This window comes from Seriola aureovittata, chromosome 14, assembly GCF_021018895.1.
Source record: "Seriola aureovittata isolate HTS-2021-v1 ecotype China chromosome 14, ASM2101889v1, whole genome shotgun sequence".
Taxonomy (NCBI): Eukaryota; Metazoa; Chordata; class Actinopteri; order Carangiformes; family Carangidae; genus Seriola; species Seriola aureovittata.
The window spans coordinates 13,664,043-13,688,102 of record NC_079377.1 but is presented as its reverse complement, the minus strand read 5'-3'; the positions used below and the strand labels follow the sequence as shown (position 1 = coordinate 13,688,102).

Below are 24,060 nucleotides of genomic sequence, written 5' to 3'. Positions count from 1 at the left end.
GATAGTAATGATTTTCCATATAACATCTACTTTTACTTTTTAAGAAGCATTACCTTACTTAGCTGAATGCATTCACTCAAATTATGAATTTTATTTTAAATCGTTCCGATACTTTGTCGATTACCCAAAGGTTATGTTGTATTTAACACATTTAAATGACTTTTTCTGGGCTGGTTGATAACTTTGTCAGTTGTTTTTCTAACCAATTACGTGCTGTCTGTTCTCCACGCCCAGCGGTTTCCAGTACCTCATGTCCTCCATGACAAACACCGCCCCCGGTGTTTCACTGCACGATGCTGCTTTCAAAGGCCTCTCAGAAGCTCTGCTTTCCTAAAAATACAGTTGACTATTTTTCTTACGTACGTCTATTTGAAAGCTATAGTTACTGTTGCTTTTAGATTAAGATATTACATACATATGATGATCTCCACACGTTGTTAGATCATCACTTTGCTGACATGGCTTTTGTGTACTTCTCCTATGTACCCTCTCTCTGATTTGCCGCGAAGTTGTGTTTTACGACACTTTTAAGAGTACCAAAAGGCAGCATACCTTCACCCGGCTGTGCTGTGATATTGAGAGGTCATACATTTACAAAAAAATTAAAGAAAGCAAACCAGGTAGGTTTAATACTCACTGAATTCACATTAACTAATTTTAATCACAATCTGACTAAGTTAACGATTACTCAGTCTCGATGTGTGTCCTTGCAACGCTAACTGAAGTGCTAGCATGTTAGTTAGCTTGTAAACTACCTGGCTAGCTGTCAGATTGACGTTACTTACTAAGTGTTTTGTTTTGGCAGCGTAAAAAGCTGTATATATACTGTGGCTGAGTATTTGATATTGGTTGATTTGAATGTGGTTTTAATGTCGTATTTGGTTATCCCTGTACTCCAGTTTGTGACCGTTAGTTGGCTACGTTCGTTAGCCATTCGGCCCAGAGGAACCGGTAGCGTGTAGTGATTGCTCCAAACCCATCTGTCATGGTATTTCTTTGATCAACTGCTTGCAGTGTGACTCGTGTAATTTTAGTATCTGACAAGTTAGCCAGCTCATTATGGACATTTTTACTCTTAAGATTAAAGTGAATTTGTATGTGAAATTTGTTTTTGAACACCAGCCAGAAGTTGTTTGTGCTTTAGCATCATTTTAAACGTTTGTGTCCTTGAAGCCACCGTATCAGCTGTTATCTCGCTCTTGTTCAGTGTGTGCTGGAAGTATTTTCTCAATCCATTTGCAGTCTGTAGATGGGAGGTGGTTATTGTCTTTAATGGCCTGAGGAATGTAGGAATGCTGTAGGAATGCTGCTTAAATAAACATACATTCTTGTAATAGTTCAGTGTTTGTCCTCAGGTACACTAATGTCTCCTGTACACCTACTGAATAAGTGCAAAGGTAAAAAGCTGAAACGACTGATTTGACTGAAAAACACTAGTATTACAAACACCAGTGCTGATCTACACTTCAAGTAGATTTTTCCTGTACAGTCTTTTATCTCGTACTCACAGCCATGCCTTTGAGATAAGCCTCCTGGCTGCTGGATACTCCCAAAAAAACAACAGTTTGACAAGTCAACAATATAATAATTTTGAATTTGACACAGAAAGAACAACATGTCAGAACACCTCATCAAGCTTCATCCATGTCCTTTATTCTTCAGAAAGTACTGAGAGACTGAACACAATGACACAAAGTAAACCTGGACAACTAGTGTGTGGGGTTTTTTTCTCAGTGATAACTGCGTATAGTTCTGGGTTGTATGCTGTTTAGTGATGGGGGTGGGGGCTTTGCTTTAATGCAGCTCCGTCCTGCAGCAGAGCTATTAATGGAGTAGAGGTGAGGGCTTAACTGTGCTGCCAGGGTTTTTTAATTATAATGATTTCACCTGTAGAACTGGGCTTGTAAACAATTCCATGAAATGCCTGGTGAGATTTGTAGTGTTGTGTCCCTGTTCTTTTAAATGAGATCAGAAAGTAGTTAAAATCATAATTTTGACAATTTTAGACTGTATTATGACAAAGTTCTTATATTTACACCGTTCAACATTTAAGAGCTTTGTCTTCTTTTGGTACATTAAAAAAAGGTTTTATGGAAAAACGTGTGTGTTTTAATTTAAGTTAATTATCAAAACAGTATCGTTTTGGTATCTATACTGAAATACAGTTGGACCTGGTTGTTGATCCCTGTGACATTTATAACATTTAAATCTGTCAGATGAATTGTTTCACTGAAATCCTCCCAATCAATTTGAATGTTAATTCAAATTTTTGTCATTGATCAAAGAAAACCAGGATGTCTGGAGAGCTGTCCCTCAACATAAACATCAAGGAGCCACGATGGGATCAAGGCACATTTATGGGGCGTGCCAAGCACTTCTTTATGGTCACAGATCCCAGGAACGTCCTGCAGTCCTCTGAGACTCTGGACGAGGCCAGAGTGATCGTGGAGAACTACAGGTAGAAGCTCAGGAGATAGAGGACGGAGTAAGAGTATAAATGCCAATTTTAGGGTGGTGTCAGGCATGAATAGAAATGAGCATTAATGTGACCAGGTGATGATGCCAATGTCTTTAATTGGGTAGCATGAATCTAAAAATCAGCAAGTCATATTTTGGGTAAATTTGTTTTACATATAAGAAAATGTTGTAAAGACAAGAAAGATATCTCAAACTGAGAAGGTAATACTAGTTATTGACAAATAAAGGAGAAAACTCTTATATCTGGGCTTGCAGTAAAATGCTACCAATGAGAATTAGATGCTTGCTCTTCATTCAATATGTTTTTTTGAAACGCAATATACTTACTTAGGGTTGTTGGGATAGATTTTTGTTTTAGGATACAAAAATGGTAAAACTTTTTCCCAAAGTTCAATCACTCCACTCTGTTTCAGAGCAGGGACTGTGAAGCCTGGCCTGACGGAGGATGAGCTCTGGAGAGCCAAGTACATCTACGACTCTGCCTTCCACCCCGACACGGGCGAGAAGATGTTTGTGATTGGGCGGATGTCTGCTCAGGTGCCAATGAACATGTCCATCACAGGCTGCATGCTCACCTTCTACAGGTACAGCATGTTTCAATATATGGTTCAGTGTATTCTAAACACCACAAATACAAGATTTATGCATTACAGTAGATATAGAAATATGTAATCTGTGAAAATGCTGAATAAATTCAGTACGGTCTCCATGTGACTATAAATTTAACCTTAATACAGCATCCAGCAATGCATAAAAATAGATATTTTAATCCCTGCACAGATTGAAAATCCTCTTAAAGAATAAAAAATATAACTCTCACCACTGAATACTTATAAATCAGTGGGCTGCTGAGAGGACAGTGAAGCTATGAGAACTGTGCTGAAACAACAAATTGATTATCAACAAAAAATAAATGTTTCCAATTTTGAGAATTGATGTAATAGTTTAATTTATCAAGTGAAAATTAGCTGGTCACAGATTTGAAAAAGTGTTCATTGTCAAATATTTACATAAGAAACTGCTTTGCCCTGTTTGTCGTAATGGACAGATAAAGACTTGATGAAAAGCTGGATTTAGGAATCAAATTCATCCATCAAAAGGGACCTTGTCAAATAAAAGCTGGTGGAATGAAAAGAAAATTAATATTATTAATTCATTATTAATTGTTGTTATAAAAATAAACAGGATGAAATTATATGTCATAATTTTTTTTTACATTTAAAAATATCTTTTATTATTTCACAATTTCATGATTTTATGATTAGTGTAGTCTGTTTTAGTTTTTGATTTTTTTTTTTTTTTTAACAATGTCTTATTTACTTTAATATTTAACACTTTGGGCCTCCATATTTTCAATTGTTATAATTTTATTACTTTTGGAATTTTGGCTAGTGGTCAGACTAGTGATTAGTGGGGTAGCATACGATCACTGGAGGGCGCTACAGTCACACATAGCGGCTTTAGATGCTGAAGGTGACACAATAAACAAAGATAGGTTAGACATAAAGTGATTTGTCAAAGGAAAGAATAAACAAAATACTTTTCAGTTCGTCTGTATTGAGTGATTAAAAACACAACATTAGAGAGGTTTTATATCTAAATCAACATTTAGACAATAAATCTTTTCAAAGTAAAAATCCAATGTGTGAATGAAGACAATGTGAAAGACAGAAAACTGCAGCCAATAGATTCTTCATTAGCAAGATTCCAATCTTTTATTTTTATAATCTTTTATATGAAAGAGTTTCTTTTTTATGACATATTCAGGCCTCCTGGGCGTGGATGATACTAGGCTTTTACAAATCTGTGGAAAGATTATTATTTATTATTTTATAACCTTGTTCATGCATTAGCCTTAACTGGAACACAGGTCTAATCACTTTTGATACAGTGACCACAGGTGTACTCACTTTTGTTGCACTGAGGTTGTACTTTGAGGCCTGTATTTTCAACATAGTCCATCTAATTTGTTTGTTTTTTATTATAAATTAAATTAAAAACAATAATTTCAATCACATTTGCTGTATACTGTAACCCAACAAGATGATTGTTATCTCACAGTAGCAGAAAAGAAAGTGCTCCACTGCAAAAGCAGATATCTTGATCTTATCTTATACATACCAGCTGCAAGACCAACACATACAAAAATCTTGTCTGTAGATGGCTATGTTTGAATGCATGTGCAGGGTATTTTTTGGCAGAATTGTTTCCATGCTCTGCTAAGACAGTGTTGGACAGTTTTTATGATGTTACCAAACTCCTTGCTGCAGTGTAAACAGTGCCAAAATTGTAGTGTTTACTTTACATTCTGTGAAATCTCATTTCCTCAAATGCACTGTTGTTCTCTTGTGCTTGCAGGACTACTCCAGCAGTGGTGTTCTGGCAGTGGGTTAACCAGTCCTTCAACGCTGTCGTCAACTACACCAACCGGAGTGGAGATGCCCCCATGACCGTGAAGTAGGGAGGACTTCTCACTTCACTTCCACTCTAGATCTTTCCTGTCCTCCCTCTAAACTAGTGTCTGTAAGGAGGCTGTGGGAGCTGCTGTCCTCTCCCCTTCCCTCACAGCGGTATTATGTTCCACTGTTAAGCATGTTCAGCCCCATGTCACCATGCACTCATAGGTTCAGTGCTCCCAGCTGATGTCAGGTCAACATGCACTCTATTCATTCTGCCACTACACTACATCAAATGCATGCATTCAGGAGGGTTGCCTTCAGGACATGCAAATGCATATTCACGGATTTAGCATGTTATTCCGGACAAATGTTATAGTGTCCTCCTCTGCTTTGTCGTTATTTGTGAAATGTTCTTGTTTATTTACCTTTGCATATTCATACATAGCATGAACTCTCAGAATGTGTCTTCTGAAATATATCACTATGGTGTACTTGTTGTCAGCGGCAGTCTTTGCAGGACTGACAGTAGTCAGCTATTTATGATGTGTGAAAATGCTGAAAGAGGAAGTGGATTATTAAAGTGTGACATGTGTCTGATGCTTTTGTTTCTTTGCAGTCAGCTCGGTGCAGCCTATGTCAGTGCTACTACTGGAGCTGTAGTCACTGCCTTGGGACTCAAGTCTCTAGCTACGGTAATGCCTGTGGTTCAAGTGAATAAATGAATGAAACAAAGTAACTTACATACATGCACACTGATCTGGACAGCATATATATTTGCTTATTTGTGCAGAGAGTTTATACTTTTTGTCAAAATGTGCCTCTAATCTTTGCAGCGTCTCCCTCCAATCGTCAGCCGGTTTGTCCCCTTTGCTGCTGTTGCTGCTGCTAACTGCATCAACATTCCCTTCATGAGACAGAGGTGAGATCTCTGAAGTAAAAGCCCAGTGACCTCTGTTTTGTTCACTCAGGAGCTTTAAGGAATTGTGACCCCTGCTAAAACTACTCTACATACTTTTGTTTTTGCTTCTGCCAGGGAGTTGAAGTATGGTATCCCTGTGACGAATGAGAATGGAAACAGGTTAGGAGAGTCTGCTAATGCTGCCAAGCAGGCCATCGTGCAGGTGGTGGTGTCAAGGATCGGCATGGCAGTGCCAGCAATGGGTAATGTCAAGATTATATCTACTGGTTTGTTAAAGCGGCTGTAATCGATATTTTTATGATAACAGTCTGCAGTTCCCCTCGGCTTTACGGAGCTTTTCAGTGAGGCTCAGCTCACTGTGTTTAGCTGTCCGCCCCACAGCTTTACTGTTCTGGGTCACACTCACCACTCTCACTGATCTAGCAGGAAATGTTTTTTAGTGGAACAGCTTTAAAATCCCACTGTGCACTACCTGCTCAGCACCCAATAGCAGACAGACACAGTTAGAGACTAGCTGGTGAAGATAGTGGAGCATTTATCAGCTAAAGAAGCACATCATTTTCTCAAAGACCAAAAACAGATGTAAAACAACCACGTAAAACAATGAACATCTCAGTGACAGCTTAACATAAAACCTGGTGTATATCCAGCTTTTGTCATCCCACCCAAATCACCCATAGTTAAAACAAGATCACTATCGAAAGTGGTTGCAGCAGATTCATCCTGAATTTTAACAGCTGATGCCATGAGAGATTAAAGAATTTCTCACAGCTAAAGTGTGCAACTTTCCCGCTTTATTACTGCAACAGAACACCTGCTGTGTTTTTTATTTTTTACAGCCATCCCTCCTGTTATAATGAATGCTCTGGAGAAGAAAGCTTTCATGAAGGTAAGCAGACTGCTTGCATGGCTGCCATACTGATGTTTGTTCAATCGGTGCATTTACTGGGTGTGCTGGTGTTTTATGAGGCTGCATTCCACACATTACACAGCCATTGCATGTTTATGTCTAGGGATGATCTTCATGGACAAACATGTCATACTGGTGATTTGTTTGCCAGATTTCACTCCACTTCTGCCTTCTCTGATTTTTGTCTCCTTGTAGCGGTTCCCAATTCTAAACGCTCCAGTCCAGGTGGGGCTCGTCGGTCTGTGGTAAGTACATTACACTAGCAGTATCTATGGTGATGTTTTTTTTTTTTGTTTTTTTTTAAAGCATCTGTACTTAAAAATAAACTGGTAACACTGTCTAAAACTTCTCTCCCTGCCTCTTGTTTGCAGCCTGGTGTTTGCAACTCCTCTGTGCTGCGCCCTGTTTCCACAGAAAAGGTGCCAAAGGCCACTTTAACATCACTCTCATTAGAGGGGGGGGGGGGGCATACCTGTAAGCATTAACTAAACTGTAGCAGCAGATTAATCATGTTCAATTATCTCTTTGTAGCTCTATGAGCGTGAGCGGGCTGGAAGCAGATCTGCAGGAGAGGATACGACAGACCAGTCCCCACACCACCACTGTCTACTTCAACAAGGGCCTGTAGGACCAGCCAATCTATCTCCGTGCACACAAACAAGATTTGACACTCACACATATACTCATGTATACATACACATGTCTGTTGTCCTGGGGGCACAAGTGGGAGGGCAAAGCAAAATTTATTTATGCTTTTTTTTTTGTTGTGTGTACTGCTACATTTGTTTTTTGAATTTGACAAGGGCAATGATTATTTGAGGGCAATGATAATTTGGAAAACAGGATTTACTGAAGGGAAAACAAAACACCTTGAAGGAAGATCATTGATGGTTCTCTGTGTACGTAGATGGCACTCCTTAGAAAAGAGAAAATGACTTTGATGAATTAATTTTTTTTTCTTCTTTTTTAAAATTGTGTCGTGGTGTGTTTTCTGTCTTCCTTTGGTCAAAACTGCCTATAGGGTGGCAGTTCATGAAGTTACTGACTTGTGTTTGACTCACTAATATTTCATGTTGCATTCAGGTTCATTCAAGTTCTCCGATTAATAATGTGTAATTTCTTGTAAGTCGTGCATTGCCTCCGAATGTAAAATAATCTTTTTTGCATTTCCAATTCTACCCAAGTCATTGTCACATTATTCTGTTAATTAACTTACAGACTGACCACAGTATGTTAAAATGTTTCAGTTTACCTCTAAATAGTCCAACCCCTGGTGAAGAAGTTCCTCTTTTGTTGTACTCTGCCTCCTTGTTAACTGGTGCAGCTTCTTACTCCCTTCAACTCTCCTTTAAGTGTACTTACACCCCTTCATAGTCTTAGACCAGATAATGAGGTGCTAGGTACATGTGGCAAAACAATATATTGGAATTATATTAAAAAAGCTCACACAGCACAGCCACAGAGTACATTAGTTAACTGATGAGTGTGATCTTTTCTAAGCATAAATATCCATTGTTGCCATGGCAGTGGCAGCATGTGTTCAAGGCCTTTTTATCATCTGAGATCACTTAATGACCTACCGCAGCCGCTACCTCTAGTAGCATCAATTAGTTCTTTGATTGTTGTTGGTGATGTTGCTTGTTTGGTGGTTTGGTGTTTGAGTCACGTGGAGAGTAATGTCGTTTTGTGTCTACGTGTTGTTGCTAAGAGGAAATGTTATGATCAGACCACAGTTGTCATGCAGAAACTTTGTAACTCCAGTTTTGTTGGTTCGAATGTTCACACTTGACCAGATAGGTTACATGAGCAGGTTGAAAAAATTCAAAACTTTGGTTTTGTCAAGTGGTTGTCAAGCTGAGCTGTCTAATTAAGTTAGAGATACAGGGTTTTTATGTGCAACAAATAGCTAGCCATCTGCAAATCTGTCTTTTGCACTCGAGCCATTGATGCCCCATTGTACCAAATGAAAGTAGCTATTGTTGTGTGAGAGTCAGAATACTAAATGCTTATATCCAGGTCAGGGCAGTGGGTAATTGTGTGGATGGTCTTTGTTGTGCTTCGTTAAAGTGGATAGCTGGGCTGGGTTTGAGCTTCTCTGATCAAATTCATTCACATTGTTGACCAAGCTCTCCAAACACACAACCATTGTGGTTAGATAGTGGTGATGGTGTACTTGAGAAAGAATCAGCTGAATTTACACCTGTGCTGTCTGATGTAAGAATAAGTATATTTTTCTTGGATATATTTATAAATATTGTGTGTGTGTATATATATATATATATATATATATATATATATATATATATATATATATATGATATATAATGTATGGAGCACATATGCATGAAGGATTTTAGAGATTTTAACTTGAAGGTGTGCCTCTGTTGGTGAATCCAGCAGATGGCCCCACGTATACACCAGAAATCAATGTCAGCTGCTTAGCTGGTTGTGTTACAGGAGTACAGAGGAGTGTTGATGGACGAGAACTCCTCTTGCTTTAGGGCTAATGAGCTTTCAGATTAGATGAGTGGTTCCTCTAGTTCGGACTTGACTTGATACACAGAACACAGTCACAGATTAATAACTGTGATTCAATGTTTGTGATTTTTCATGTACAAAAAAATACAGTAAGATTGTACAGGCCATGCTCATACTTAGATTCATCTCCATTAAGCATCGTACGATCATTCATTTAAACTGACTGAATGTTACAGGACTGTAGCAACTGCACCACTGCTGCATCTTTATGAAAGAACTTCTATGCAGACAGAAATACACAATGATTGTGCTCGTGTGTGATCCTGAAATTCAATGGTTTCATTCCAAAATGCTATCCAGATCGTTTTTGAAAATTGTTCCCACCTCAAATTCAGACCCTTAAAGAGTGTCTTGATATGACTCCTAACATCTGTATGAGAATGTCTTTTTTTATTTTTAAATGATGGATATCTCATTTTGGTATGAAACTATTCTTTCAGCTGCTCTTTTACTCACCATTGTCTTTTTCTATTTTAATGTAAACACTGAACCCCCGGAGCAACAATCAAACTCTTTGTATCGTCCATGTAAACAGACGGTAGCTACTGTCTGTTCCTCCAGCTGTAACACTAAGACATGACCACATGCACTGCAGGACAGTGTTTCAGAGTTAGCATCACTACTGTATTCCAGTATTTGTTAAATACCGTGACTACATCATTAATACATCTTTTTTTCTGCTACAGTGCTGATGGTAGTTGTTGTGTTTAGGGTGTTTTCCTGCTGAGGGTAAAACTGCACTATATAACCTTTGCTGTGCTGCTGTAGGAGCTAGATGGATGTGTATTGCTATTTAAAATGAGCTTTTTGAAAATGTATATTGAAGATTGTATTTGTTTATTGTGCTGGATAACATTGAAAGAATCATGATATTGCAAATTCGTAATTCATTCATTATCTGGCAGCTTTCATTGCTCTGCTTGCTTTGTTTTTGTTTGTTTTGTTTTTGGGTTTTTTTTGTATTAAGGCGCAGAAATGTCAAGAACAAAACTGGACAGTTTTAGTGAGCATTTAAACACATCTGTAAACATATATCTCAGCTTGTGACTGTGCTGAACCACCGTAACATGTCACACCCATAGATCTAGCCAAAGATGAGACGGGTATGAACTGTACAGGATTGAGGGGGAAGAAGTGTGTAACTTTTTAAAGTTTTCGTTTCAGCTTTATTGTATGGACCTTTTTTGCCAGGTTTTCTCATGCAAATACACGTTTCAGATTTTTTTTTTTTACAGCAGTGGTCCTCAACCTTGTCAGTGAAACACCAAAATTTTCAACATCACAAAGCACTGTCTTTAACACAAAGTTAACAAATTAAAGACATAAATAAATCCCAACTGGCATTTTAGTTAACAGTCAGACTTTTAGCATTGATTTTATTGACATAACAATAAAATCTCATCATAAACTTGACTTTATTCCAGATAGTAGCAGTGAATTTTGGCACATTGGTTGAGCACCCACTAATTTAAACTTGTGTGCACTGTTGTGCATGCCATGACAAAAAAAATCTAATCTTTGCATACTGAAAGCACAAATGTAAAGACAATCTCTGTTACTGTTACACTCATGAATGTTTTTGGTTGTTTCATGTACATACAAACTTACATACACGCATTTGGTCTTGTCAGTATTGGTGCACAGTGTTTTCTCCCTCTATTTTGTATTGTGTTGAAATATATTTCCTTGATGTGAAATGTATTTTACTCAGAACAATAGAATAAAATGTGTAACATTAATGTCTAAACCTGTCTGCTTAATATGAGACTATGAAACAGTGTTTATGTTTTTTTTTTTGTTTCCTTTTGTTTTCTTTTTTTTTTAAATGTCATCGCCCTCCTGCTCTCAAGGAAAAGAACTTAGTAAAAGGTGAATAGTAAAGTAGTAGTCATGGGAGGTTTGTTCAACTTCCACAGAAACACAGAACAATCAGATAAATCAAAGATTAATCTGAGAATGTCATCTGAATGGCTACATGGTATGTTTTGGCGCGCTGTGCTAAATCCAGCACCCTAACACAAACAGGACCACATTATACAGCTAAATCTACAGGTTGTAGTTGTTTCAGATGTGTGGAGATAAAATAATTCACAGGATTAGAGATTTAAACATGCAAAACCGCAAATTTTTTACTGACATGTTTGGACCCATCTCTAGCTCTCCACAGAACATGAGAAACTTTCCTTCATTTTCCAGCCTTAGTATGTGGCTGCACCATTTCTGTTCTGATATAATAAATCCAGTTTGAATAATCAGATTTATTCACTTAATGTGTGTTCAGAAGACAATTGTAATTTTGTTCATTTTAGTTGTTTTAGTGATTTGATGAATAAACCATAGGACTATAAACAAAAAAGAGGGGGTGGGTATATATTTGAAATTAATGTAAGGCACTGTGGCACCTTACATTAATAGATTTGATATATTTACAGAAATCACACATGCACTCGAGCGACACAGACGGCCCCGTGCACAGTAGAAATACAAGTCTGAGGTTTTACTTGTTATTATAATCAGAATAATAGTTCTGTTGATCTAAAATCATTTGAAGTGTAAATCTCTATCATCTGAAACAAAAGAAACAGGATCTACTGTCTACTGATATAAATCTGGAAATACATTAGGGAGAATACCCAACAAGCTGCATGTTCCATGATTGGAGGATGCAGAGGCTGAAAACCTACATACTAGTTCCGAAATATGTGTCATATGGGACATATAACACATTTATATGGTCTGCATACAAGAAAAACAAAAATATCCACAAGAGTTGGTTATTTTGATGTTTCTGAGAATCTACCTCAAACATCTGTAAATTGGTATTAAGGCCAAGATACACATTAAATAAAAATAAAACCAGGAGCACAATGAAGATGCGGTGATGAGGTTCTTCCTTATTTATTATTGTTATTTTCTGCAGCTAGCATTCACATGTACAGGTACAAACCATCTCTCTCTTTCAAACACACACACACACACACACACACACACACACACCAAAGCAACACCTGCTTCAGACACCACAAACACTCCTCAGCATGGCGACAGTGGCTGAACCTGTTGTGTGTTTGAGCATCAAACCTGCTCCTCTCACTGTTGAGTTTAGAGCCAGGTTGTCATTATCACACACACAGACCACAGACACACTCGTCTACCATGTTAGAAGCTCATTCATGCGCCTGACCAGGAGATGTAAACAAAGATGACACACAGGAACGTTATTAAAAGTGTACCAACTAACAGATGTTAATATAATTATTAATCATATGAAATCCAGCCTTTAGATTGAATTTTGTCTAGAGGGAAGATTTCATATGACCTTAAATTTAATGATCGATGTACCTGAATGAAAATGCTGCCTTTAAGTCCCTTACTACCCGTTTTTAATACCCGTTTCAAAAGAAACTAATCTCTAGGGTGTCTGCAGAGGTAAAGAGGAATACTCAGAGACAAATGCTGTAATATTATTGTCTCTGTCCTGCATTTCACAGCTCCATTTTTGTAACCTACAGTAAATTAACGTGCAAAAGACAAAATTGTGATATTGCACAACACAAACAGACGGAAATGTCATATAATGTCAGTATTTCAGTGATGGACATATTTTGATTACAACTCAGCATGCCAAATTAGAAATGTTAATTATTTCTTAATTCTAGCAATGATTTATATAGAGTGTACCTGCTCTTTTCTAACACCTAAAGAACTTATTTCACTGGAGAAATTTTCTTGACGGCCTCTAAAACATCTGCAGTGTCCACCTTGTCACCAAACTCCTTCTCACGGTGTTCCAGGAGAATCCCCTGCAAAACACAACGTGCAGTTCAAATACAGACGCCTGTTTGGTAAAGCTCTATTGAGCTGAATCTTATTTTAGTCAAGGTGAGTGAGTCTACGCTACCTGGTCTCCTGGCCCGATGACAAACACTCCCCCGAGGATGAAGCCCTCGCCGTTCATGTTGCCCTGGTAACCAGACCTCCAGGCCCGCATGAAATTCTGCCACACTCCAAGACGAATGAAACCTAAACCCCCCATCCTCCTCTGCAATGGGCCGTAGAAATGTTTCTGCAATCACACAGTTTAATTTTAGTCAACAGAACCAAAAAAATGTGACATGCAGTAAAGAATTAGATGAATGTTCTTGTATGGTTATGATTTTCTGTCACACAATGGGTTTAATTTACTGATTCTATTCTACTACTATTCTACTGATTCTATACTCTTTAACAGGCAAGTAGTACTTCTATCATAGAAGATTAAGAAAATGATTGAATGAAAATTGTGGACTTGGTTTCAGTGTGTTGGACGGACAAAACAAGCAATTTGACTGTGTCAACTCAGGCTTTGGGAAAGGGAATTTTCCCATATTTTGTCATTAATAGACCGAAGGATTATTAAAAAAATATATATATTCGTCAGGTGAATCAGTTTTGTAAGTGGACAGCTTGTCATTGTCAGTGGGTTGCTGTCACTCTTTAAAAGATACAAAAGAAAAAAAAAAAAAAAAGAGAAACAGGGTGAGACTGTTTTAACTGCAGGGTGGTTTAGACTGACTGATTTGAGGGCGAGTACTTATAACAGCTCTTGAAGATCTGATGCTATCTATCATTGCTAACCTTTTCATCTATGTAGATGTCCCCAGCGAAGTGCGGTCTGAAGTCCTGGATCTCTGTGCCGACGTTCTCCTTCACCACAGCGACCAGAGGGACCCCGAGCTCTTCCAGCTGAGGCTTCAGAGAGGACAGCTCAGAGGCCTCCTACAGAGAGAGACACAGAGATCATAGCATCAGGGAACATGTAGCTGGCATACACTCAGAGCTGAGTAAAACGGCCTCTGCTCTCATATTCAGCAACATTTTTTTTTTATCACCTCTCTGCACAAAAATCATCCAGGTCGTCGTACGGCCATGACCACAGCTCCGTTCCTCTCCCACAGGCTCTTTGCTCTGACAACATTATTATCTGCAGACAAAACAAGAAGAAACTGTTTCTCCAATCTGACTCACAAGGACTTCATGAGTTTTACTGCTGCAAGATTAAAAGCCAGAGTGTAGAAGATAAAAGATGCGGCCTTCAAATGGAGAATAAGTTAAATGCTCATGGTTATGTGGAACATCTATATGTTGAATAAGCTTATCACAGTTACTCGACCTTCAGCTATGATCTAATCAAGCAGATTGGAGAAAGCAGCTTTGCCTTAAATGCTACACAAAACCCCATTCTTTGCATGTACAATGCACACCAACATGCGACCATAAAGAAAACTGCTAATGGCCAATTCTTGTGCTGATGTAATGTTAATTCTGATCCTAATGAGTTTAACAACTGCTGGTTAAGAACAGGCTTATTCAGAAAGCCTGCCTACCATCAATGGTGGAGCGCAGGTCAGCATCCTCCAGGTACTCCAGCGATGCCATGGCAGGTTTAGGTAGACACATATCAGTGTTGGCCAGGAAGATCCCAGCTAGGGCAGCTCCAACAGCACCGAGACCCAGTGACCACATCCCAATCCCAAACAGCTCCACCTCCAGCCCGGACCCAGAGGCCAACACTGCAGCATAAAAGCAACAACATGAGCGGAGAGAAATGTGTCACAAGTCTGAGAAAATCCTAATGCAAAATAAACTTTACTTTGACAGTTTTCGTTCACATTGCCTATGACAGCTGGTCCGCTAGATCTGCAGACTAATTGATATTTGCGTGTTTCGCTGCAAAGCAGTTTTCCTCTCATATCTTACACAGAGACCTTTCCCTGAGGCCATGAGAGCAACAAGACCCAACTAGCAGATTTTGTCTAAGTGTTTTAACAAAGTTCCATGTAAGTCTATCAGTGTGGTGCTTTCTTACCAGCATAGCCTTCTCTAATCTAAACTTAACTTGTGAGAGTAAATAGCTGTCATACTATTTTGACTGCGGCTGTTGTGATTCTCAGTGAGTCAGTTCTTTTCTTTTTTATTTTCTTGTGCAGAAAAGTTTATTTTTCATCAATTATCTGCCAGTCATTTCCTTGATCAACTGTTCGGTCTGCAATTTGTCAGAAGTCAATGAAAGTTTACGATTTCAAATGTCTTTTTTGTCCAACATTTACTCCACAATCCAAAGACTTTCAGTTTTACTGCAAATATTCAAAATTTAGAAGAAGTGAAGTTCGGTCAGCCTGAAGTTAATCTTAAAATTACAAACTTTATTCATTGCTGTTATTAAAAAATATCACAATGGTTCAAAGATACAATCATTAAATGACTTATCTATTTTGTCTACTTTCATAACACTTTTCAGTGCCATGAAGGTCTGGAGTCATTCCAGCACAAAGGGGATGGAAAGCAGGGAAACACGACTGTAACTCTGTTTCTACAACAAGCTTGAAGTTTGGGTTGTGACACAGAACAGCGAACTGTGTAAACAGTCATAATATGTCCTTGCCTGAAGCCGGCTTGTTTGGGTCAGGACTGGCTTTGGCTTTACTTTCGTGAAACAGAGCAGTCTGGGTTCTTAGAAACTGGGGCCTGGCTGTGGTGGAGGACTGGCTGCTCAGGGTAGCGCTCCCCAGAGAAAGGGCAGAGCAGCGCAGGGAAAGAGTCCACCTCAAAGCTGGCGAACATCTGGACAGAGCCAGCATCGGGACCATGGCAAAAGTCTGACTACACACACCCTCAAGATTTCACTGAAAGAAAGAAACACAAGTCTTTTCTATGAAGGTTCACCCACTTGTGCTGCGCAGGAGACCGTTAAAAAATCAGTACATGCCACCTCGATTGCACAAGTCAAACTTTCAAGGAGCTTAGATTTGATTTTACAGATAAAAAAGCAAAACATTTCTTGGCATCTTGCTTTTAATATGAAGACACCCAACTAATAAAAAAATCATACCTACCATTAAACCAGTCAGCAGAGTTTATTTATGCTTATATTATATTAATTCATTACCCGCCCTGCAGCATGATAAAACCGGAAAGAATAATATGTGCAGATCTTATCTCCCCGAGGCATGACAATTCTCGACTTGAAAACAGACTTTCTATTCTTAAAACCAAAGCTGTGATGTGTGTGGTTTACACATCAACACACAAAATACACTCAAAACAAAAATGTATAAGTCAGTTTACGTCATATCAAGAAATTCATGCACTGTAAATTACAAATGACCAGATTTGCAGACTCAAGACAAAAACTGAGTTTAAGTCTAAAAAGGATCAAATCTATCTTCTGTCTATGAGAAAGTGAAAAGTAAAAATTTAATATACTAACTTGTCTCTGTTTCCAAAGTGTGAAGAATTACTTTTTCCTCCCGAGACTTAGCTCAAAAGTCACCCAAATGCATCTGAGGTCTGACAGTTTAAAACTGGGAGGAAAAGGGGGTGAAAAAAACACTAATAACAGCCAACGGCGAGACACCACCCATGCGACACAAGGAAGTGTCTAGGTGCGTCTGCAGAGCAAGCAGTGAAAGTTGAGAGCCATCAGCACTGGCAACGCCTAACATGATATTGTTGCACAACACTTGACATCACATCTGATAAAAGATATCTAACAAAGATTTATTATATCAATGAGGTGTCTGAACAATGCCAGGAGGAATGATCACACAGTAAAGAACAGTTTTAAAGGTACTTAGATATTTAAATTTAATGCTAATTTATACCTATCCATACTCTCAGGGGGATTATATCATATCAAATATTAAATATTTTTCTCCACTACATTTATCCGAGAGCCACAGTAACTTTGACAAATCGTCATACAGAACATGTGCTCAGCTTCTGACACAGTGAAATATTTTGAGTGCAGAATTTTACATTGTAAATGGGTATTTTTACACTCTGGTATTGATACTTAAATCAAATAAAGTATCAGATCATTTATTCCACAGCTGACTTTTAAGCGGTTTTAGGGTATTTTACTCTAGCATTTCCATTTGATGCATCTTTCCACTTGTTGTTTTCTACTCAACTAGATTTGTTTGATAGCTATAGTATTAGTAATTAGTACCACTATGAAGATTAGGATGTAAATTCTGATGATTTGTCATAGATGAAACTACCCAACTATATCAAGTAGTTATAAATAACTCCACTTTAACAGGCTGATGCATTAAAAAGCTGATTACATGTTAATGTTTAGATGTTCTTCATGCAATACCATCAGGGAGGCGTCTGATTGACCCAAATTCATTCAAACGAATCCAAACATACACCTGAGTCATAAAGTATTATGTTCAGCTACAGGAAGAACAATGAGTCCTGCAACAGATGGTATGGACCCACAGAGCCCTGATCTCAGCATCATGGATTGTCTGGGATTACGTCAAGAGACAGAAGACATTGTGGCAGCTGAACGTACAGAAAACTGTTGCTGTTTTAAAGGCACAGGGTGATCACACCAAACAATTTTATGTTTTTTTTATGTTTACTGCAATTTGTATGAAGTGAATTCATAAATACTATTCATTCTTATAAATTATTATTACTATTATTGTGGTATGATGTAGCATCACCCTTTTACTTTTAGTACCTGAAACTTTTGCACATATATAATAATTTTATTAATGAACTTTATTTTTACTTCTCATAAATTAGTTTATGATACTTGTCTATTATTTAAGTAAACATAGTTCACCAACTGTTTATACCCCAATTTGTAAGTTGGTTGGTGAAAAATCATGTCAAACATACCTAACGTTTTATTATTAATCTAGCAGCTATAAAAAACAACAATAAAACTAAACAGAACCCATTTTAAATGCAAGACATATTTTGTAACTTCTTCTGCCAGTAAAGGCTCTGAACACCTCTTCCACTGATGACCTATATGTAGAGGGGAGGTGGCAAAAACAGACGAACCAGTTCCTGCCCGAAGGAGGTCAGACAACATGATGACCTTGATACTTTCAATGTGTAGTCAATGACATTAATTGCTGGCTCAGCTCTACAGGCTGCACTTAAAACTCTAACTGAATAGGAGTAGGGAGTGTTAGGCCTTTGGGTGATGATGATTACATGCTTTCAGGGTCCTACCAAGTTACAGCCACGGCGATGGCAAACGGCCACCGGTTAGCTCAGCTAATGGTTAAGTCTGGGCCTGGAGCTAGCACGGCTCGCTGAAGAAGGTGCACCCGTTTAGAAGTTGTCACTGTGATATAAAGTTACTGTAGTAGTTTTGTAATAAAGGCACACTCACCAGAATCAATGAGACGTACGGTTGCTTCGCTCAGCTTAGGCGTTTTATAAACAGGTATCTGCGCAGGCGTACTAAACGATCCAGAGAGAGCAGGGGAAACTAATCGAGCTAAGATGGCCGGGTAAGATGATTTGAAAGAACAAAGTGAGGAGCGAAACAAGACAAACAAGACACACAGGTAAATAACTTTCTGTGAGCACGTCTGGTGTATTGTTTTATTGTGAGACGTCAAACACAAAAAGCACTTGATCACTTCAGCTGTTTATTCTCCATCATGTCGAGGCCAAATCTGTCTTGTTAAAAGTGTTGGATTTGTGTATGCTGGTGTCAGAGCTGTTCTCTCAGTAGAGTTTAGAAACAGATCTTCATTAAAACATACAAAAGAAACAGCACACAACTTAGGAGCAGACATGCAGACTGTGGGTCAATAAACAGTTTAGTTTCAGAGTTGTGGTATTGCATAACACACCAGGCAATTATCAGCAGCCAAAAAAGACTCCATGCTTTATGCAGTTGCAATATGAGCAGAGTATAACATGTTAGGGGGCTATATAGTGCTGCAGAAAAAAAGAATCCAGGCTTAGACTCAAAGACATGCATATGGAAACACTATCAGACAATGCCACACTAACAAACAGTCCATTCATTCACATGTTAAGATCTATCTTGCCATGTCCTATTGCATTTTGCGGGCTGTTCTGAGTACTGCCAACATATTCACTTTATCCCCAAACTCCTTCTCGCGGTGCTCCAGTAGAATACCCTGGGGGAGAAAAAAAATAACACAATCATAACCCATGAAAACCTCCAGAAACACTTGTTTAAAAATATTTATTCTGCCCACCTGATCTCCAGGCCCAATGACGAAGACTCCACCCAGGACAAGCCCTTCACCTCTTAGATTTCCCCTGAAGCCCCTCCGATAAGACCGCCAGAGGTTCCTCCACACACCAATACGCAGAAGCATGGAGAGAAACATCCATCGCTCTTGTGGGCCGTAGAAATTTCTCTGTGAGAATAATATAAAAGCAGCTTATTGGCTTAAATTATGTAACCCTCCATGTTTCACTTAATATCTTAAAGGCATGTGTAGGGGAAGATTTTGCAAAAACAGACCTGCTGATCCACGTAGACCTTCCCAGAGAAGAACTTCTTGAAGCAGTCCAACTCCTTGCCAAGGTTTTCTTTCACCACAGCAAAAAGAGGGACTTCAAGGTCCTGCAGCTGGGACTTCAGAGAGGACAGCTCAGCAGCCTCCTACAGAGAGAACCAAATAGCATGAATGACAGTTCAGTAGTCAGTCTCATTACTAAAACACATACAGACATGTGATTTCATACCTCTCTGCATAATAATCATCCAGGTCGCCGTACAACCATGACCACAGCTCCAGTTTTCTCCCACAGAGTTCTGGCCTTGTGTCGTTCATGGACTAAAAGATACAGATAAAGACGTCCACATTTAGTGGTTTGATTTGTAAGCTGTCATAAATAATCTCAGGCACCAAATCCTGGAGTTTGATCAGCCTTTAATCAGGGTTCACCTTCGTCTAAAGTCTTCATTAATGTCATTTGTTAATTCAACTAGATTCTAAGAAATTCAGAGGACAGATAGTAGAACAAAGAAGGAATTTCATACAAAAAAAAAAACTGGGGAACTTTGCAGTGCAAAGATGCACAGTTTCTGCGAGTGAATAGCTTCTGCTTGCTTCTGTTGTCTGACTCACCGCCTCCAGTGGCCTTCAGTTCTGTTTCCTCCAGCACTTCTAGTTTGGCCCATGCTGGTTGGGTCTGGAACCAGTCTGTGAGGGAGCTGATGAGCTCTGCAACAAACACGCACAAAAACTTCAGGACTGTGGTCACAGTCACCATGGCCCCAGACTCACTCCACAGGCCACCTACAGAGAAAAGATGTGAACAGATTAACTTTTTAAATATGCTTCTGCTTCAGGAATTTTTAACAAGATTAAGACGGGTTGACCTCAACAGTCAGATCACGTTGGCATCTTTATTTGGCTTAGTCCATGAGAAACAGTTGCACTCATGCATGCTTTATTAATTTCTTTATCTCATTATTGTCCCCGATGATCAGCATATTCGTCTTTCTTAAGAACCTCAAACACAAACCGTTTCCAGAAGCTTCTTGTTATTGTTCAGAGAGCAAGAACACACTCTTCCATGTGACCACTTGACACTCATTCTGAATTTGACTGGATCAACAACATGCTTAAATTCCACATATTAACAAAGGAAAAACACCAATAAGATGAAGTAGCTAAGTTTTAAATAAATATGTAAAAAAGCAATACTCACCAGACTGTGCCTCGCTGCTAATGTGAAGAAATCTGATGTTTTCAACCAGCCCCTTAAGCCCTCTAAACTCAGATCAGTCCAATCACAGTGAAAGCCTTGCTTATGTGAACGTAACATGATAGGAATTTTCTTAAACACTGCTGTGAAACAAGGCTCACGTTGAGCTGGATCCTCAGTACCAGGTTCAGCATGGTGCAGAGTGGAGCTCTCATCAAAGAGCAATGTGACAACATTTTTTCAATATTAATGTCTTAATTATGTTCAAGCTGTTAATAACTGTAAATATGGTAAATGGCAACTGGAATTCAGTATTTGAGAATGATACCAATATACACGATCCTTCTGTCTCCTGATCTTTTTGAATAACGTTCATTTACACACTCTTCATTTCTTCTTTTAATTGCTCAAATATACACATATTAGTGGAGATAATAATAAATATACCTTTGAAAGATTTGGCTTTTCTTTGTCACTTCCAGACTAAGTAGCTGCAGAGGCCCTGAGATCACACTCCAGCTGTCAAGGCTCATAGCAAGACTGACCCCTGCTGCAGGTTAGTGACATTACAGACCAGACACACTTCGGGCTTGCAACAAACAACTATTTTCATTATCAGTTAAACTCACAATTACTGTCTCAATTAATTGATTAATTATTTTGTGTAACAAATGTCACATAATAGTGGCCATTATAATTTTACAGAGCCCAAGGTTACTTATTCAGATTGCTTGACCTCATCAGGCTAAAACCCAAAGATATTCAGACTATCATACATGACAAAGATCAATGTCACTTCTGCTGAATAATTTCCTGTCAATCAATTTGTCTCAACCATAATCGTTTCGGCTCCAACTGACTGAACTGTATGTGATGCGAGTTTAATAATGCAATTCAATATGAAAGCCCTAAAATAAATCTTTTTTTTTCGTTATGCTTTTAATGTTCTGTTTTGCTTGAGACTGTCAAGGAGAAGGCGAGTGAACACTATGGTCATTTTTAAGATTATGTTGATGACGATAGTTATGTTGTATTACATTGAAAGTTGGTTATAATGGTTTGTCCAACCCTGTTTACACACACAAGGATGAGTTGACATAAGAAATCCTTTTATTTCAGTCTTTCCAAAAACAGCAATGCACTCCATCCATAATCTAAGAAGACAGTTTATAAGAGTCCATCTTCAAAAATATCCTGTCTCTATTTTATGACCATTTTTACAGCCACCACCAGTGGAGATAGCAGCTTTATAGGAGGAAACATTGATAAAAACAGAGTCCATCTGCATGTATTGTAGTAAAGGGGGTTCAAGGTGTGTTGAGTGTGTGAAGGTGTCATTGGCAGATGAGTGAAGCAAAGCGAACACATTGTCTTGCTCCTGTATGATGTGTGTGATGAAAGTGAATTGCTAGAAAAAGTATTGTGGTAATATTTCACTCATTGGTGGCAGCTTCACAGAGGAATGTGCTGAGGGTCCAAAATGGGCTGGAATAGAGATGGGATAGGATGACAGTCCACGAGCCCAGCTGCTGCACTCCCTCTGGCTGTTCTGCTCAGCCATATGCTGGGCTGTGTGTGTGTGTGTGTGTGTGTGTGCGCGCGTGTGTGTGTGTGTGTGTGCGCGCGCGTGTGTGTGATGGAGTCTGCCTGGATGCTTGTTTTTGTTTTAAGCCAGGTCATCTGCTATAAAACGTAATGGATTGCTATTGAATTTGTTTTTTCAAATTCTATGATAAAGTGAGGCTTTGTGAGGTTCGAGTGAGGTCATTGGTTGGTCAGGCTGTTTTATAGCTGATTTCTTTCACCACACTGACATGCATGCGTACATACACCACGCAAACATACACACAAATACAGAACAGCATCGTCTCAGACCAGTGCTCCTCTGGTGGGGAGTGGGTGGGACCAACAGCCAATCACAGATGAAGATTTGCACCCCACCTCCTGTGTGGTGTTCTCGCCCACAGGCATTGGTCGACTTGTCAAATTCTTACTGTGCGAGTGAAGCCAATCAGAGAGCAAAGAGGGCAGTAGTAAAAGAAGGACAGGGAGTACCATAGTAATTACTGTCTGAGGTCATTTGAGAAGAGAGATCTGCTCTGGGATCTGTTTCAAGCTGTGCACAGCTGTTTGATGGCAGAGATAGATTTTCTTTGTTTTAGGTTAACTCTAAAAGATTTGTGTGATATTTCCATAAAACCAAGATTCCGCCGGATAATAAAAAGCAAAAGAAATCAGATTCAGAAGCCAGAAAAATGAACACAGTAAGAAATTACCCTGAACACAGAGCAAGCTAAGGCTGTAAAAGCTTGTAAAAACACAGCAGAACAACACTGATAATAGATAGAAATGTCCCAATTCTGTTGAGTGTGTGCATTATCTACTTGTTATTGATATGCAATTCCTTATATAACAAGCTGTGCACACTGATCGCTCCACAGTTTGTCAGCCATGCAATAAAAGTTCATGACTGGCAAGATCCAACTTATTCTGCCTGCTCTGACTGCCATCCAGATGAAACTGGCTGGTAACCAGACGAGCAAAGACGAGCTGCCGAGGTAAACTGCGTGTCCTTGAACCTGGGGAAAGACAAACAGGTGTTAACAGCCCCTGAGGGTTCCAGGGTTCATTTATCTCATCCTGTTCTGTCGAGTTTGAGTCTGACTGACTCTCAAACCCCAAAGTGACCCCAAAACCCTGACCCCGGCTTTTAAGCTGAAACACAATGACGGTCAATATGACACACATTTCATTTAGCCAATCAGACAGAAGGAGGAGACACTGTCAAGTGGCTGCATTTGTGATTGGCTCAGCCACATTATGTTTTTCTTTTCTATATAATGTGTAATGTCAGACTCTCTGTGGAGTTACAGTAATGATGAATGTGATAAATATACTTTATTTTTGTCACTTAGTCTAATTCCACTGCGCGCATTACGTCTTAAAAAGTGTCAGGATAAATGATGAGTTCAAAGCAAGGCGACTGTCATGCCCTCTGACTCACTTGTTGGATGGGCATTTACTGAGCTCACTCTAGTTGTTCAGCTATTAGGTGAAGATTTGAAACAAACTGGAAACCCCCCACCCCAGCCCCACCCCAACCCCACCCCACCTGAAGCAACACAAAGGTCATCAGGCCTTTACCATTTTACTCATCTTTCACCTCCTTCATCTTCTGAGGGGCCCATGGTTAAGGATTTGAACTTTTAACTTTATCTAGAGCTTTCCCCCAGTTTCATAAATGCACCTCTTTACCCTTGACCCACCGAACTCATATAGAGAAGACCTGTAGAACGGCAGCAATAACCTTCATTTCAGAATATATGTTA

At 39.0% G+C, this 24,060-nt stretch overlaps 3 protein-coding genes across 4 annotated transcripts; 1 reads left to right on the top strand and 2 right to left on the bottom strand.

Moving 5' to 3' along the window:
* The first annotated feature begins 490 nt into the window (after window positions 1–490).
* Window positions 491–10,991, top strand: sfxn3 (sideroflexin 3). The gene is made up of 11 exons (XM_056395999.1): window positions 491–620; window positions 2,286–2,458; window positions 2,892–3,062; window positions 4,837–4,935; window positions 5,494–5,569; window positions 5,711–5,796; window positions 5,911–6,038; window positions 6,636–6,685; window positions 6,902–6,951; window positions 7,078–7,125; window positions 7,238–10,991. The coding sequence occupies exons 2-11, from the start codon at window positions 2,295–2,297 to the stop codon at window positions 7,332–7,334; spliced, it is 969 nt and encodes a 322-aa protein (XP_056251974.1). The 5' UTR covers window positions 491–620; window positions 2,286–2,294; the 3' UTR covers window positions 7,335–10,991.
* Window positions 10,992–12,118: 1,127 nt separating this feature from the next.
* On the bottom strand, window positions 12,119–18,490 carry LOC130181641 (peroxiredoxin-like 2A). 2 transcript variants are annotated; one of them, XM_056396000.1, is made up of 7 exons: window positions 18,423–18,490; window positions 15,669–15,909; window positions 14,611–14,796; window positions 14,116–14,207; window positions 13,862–14,002; window positions 13,146–13,310; window positions 12,119–13,047 (listed from the first exon to the last, which is right to left on the bottom strand). In XM_056396000.1, the coding sequence occupies exons 2-7, from the start codon at window positions 15,871–15,873 to the stop codon at window positions 12,952–12,954; spliced, it is 885 nt and encodes a 294-aa protein (XP_056251975.1). In that variant the 5' UTR covers window positions 15,874–15,909; window positions 18,423–18,490; the 3' UTR covers window positions 12,119–12,951. The 2 variants fall into 2 exon arrangements, with proteins under 2 accessions (XP_056251975.1, XP_056251976.1); XM_056396001.1 differs by lacking the exons at window positions 15,669–15,909; window positions 18,423–18,490 and adding an exon at window positions 16,494–16,631.
* Window positions 18,491–18,623: 133 nt separating this feature from the next.
* On the bottom strand, window positions 18,624–21,037 carry LOC130181643 (peroxiredoxin-like 2A). The gene is made up of 6 exons (XM_056396005.1): window positions 20,735–21,037; window positions 20,149–20,319; window positions 19,763–19,854; window positions 19,539–19,679; window positions 19,267–19,431; window positions 18,624–19,185 (listed from the first exon to the last, which is right to left on the bottom strand). The coding sequence occupies exons 2-6, from the start codon at window positions 20,291–20,293 to the stop codon at window positions 19,099–19,101; spliced, it is 630 nt and encodes a 209-aa protein (XP_056251980.1). The 5' UTR covers window positions 20,294–20,319; window positions 20,735–21,037; the 3' UTR covers window positions 18,624–19,098.
* Between the last annotated feature and the right edge of the window lie 3,023 nt (window positions 21,038–24,060).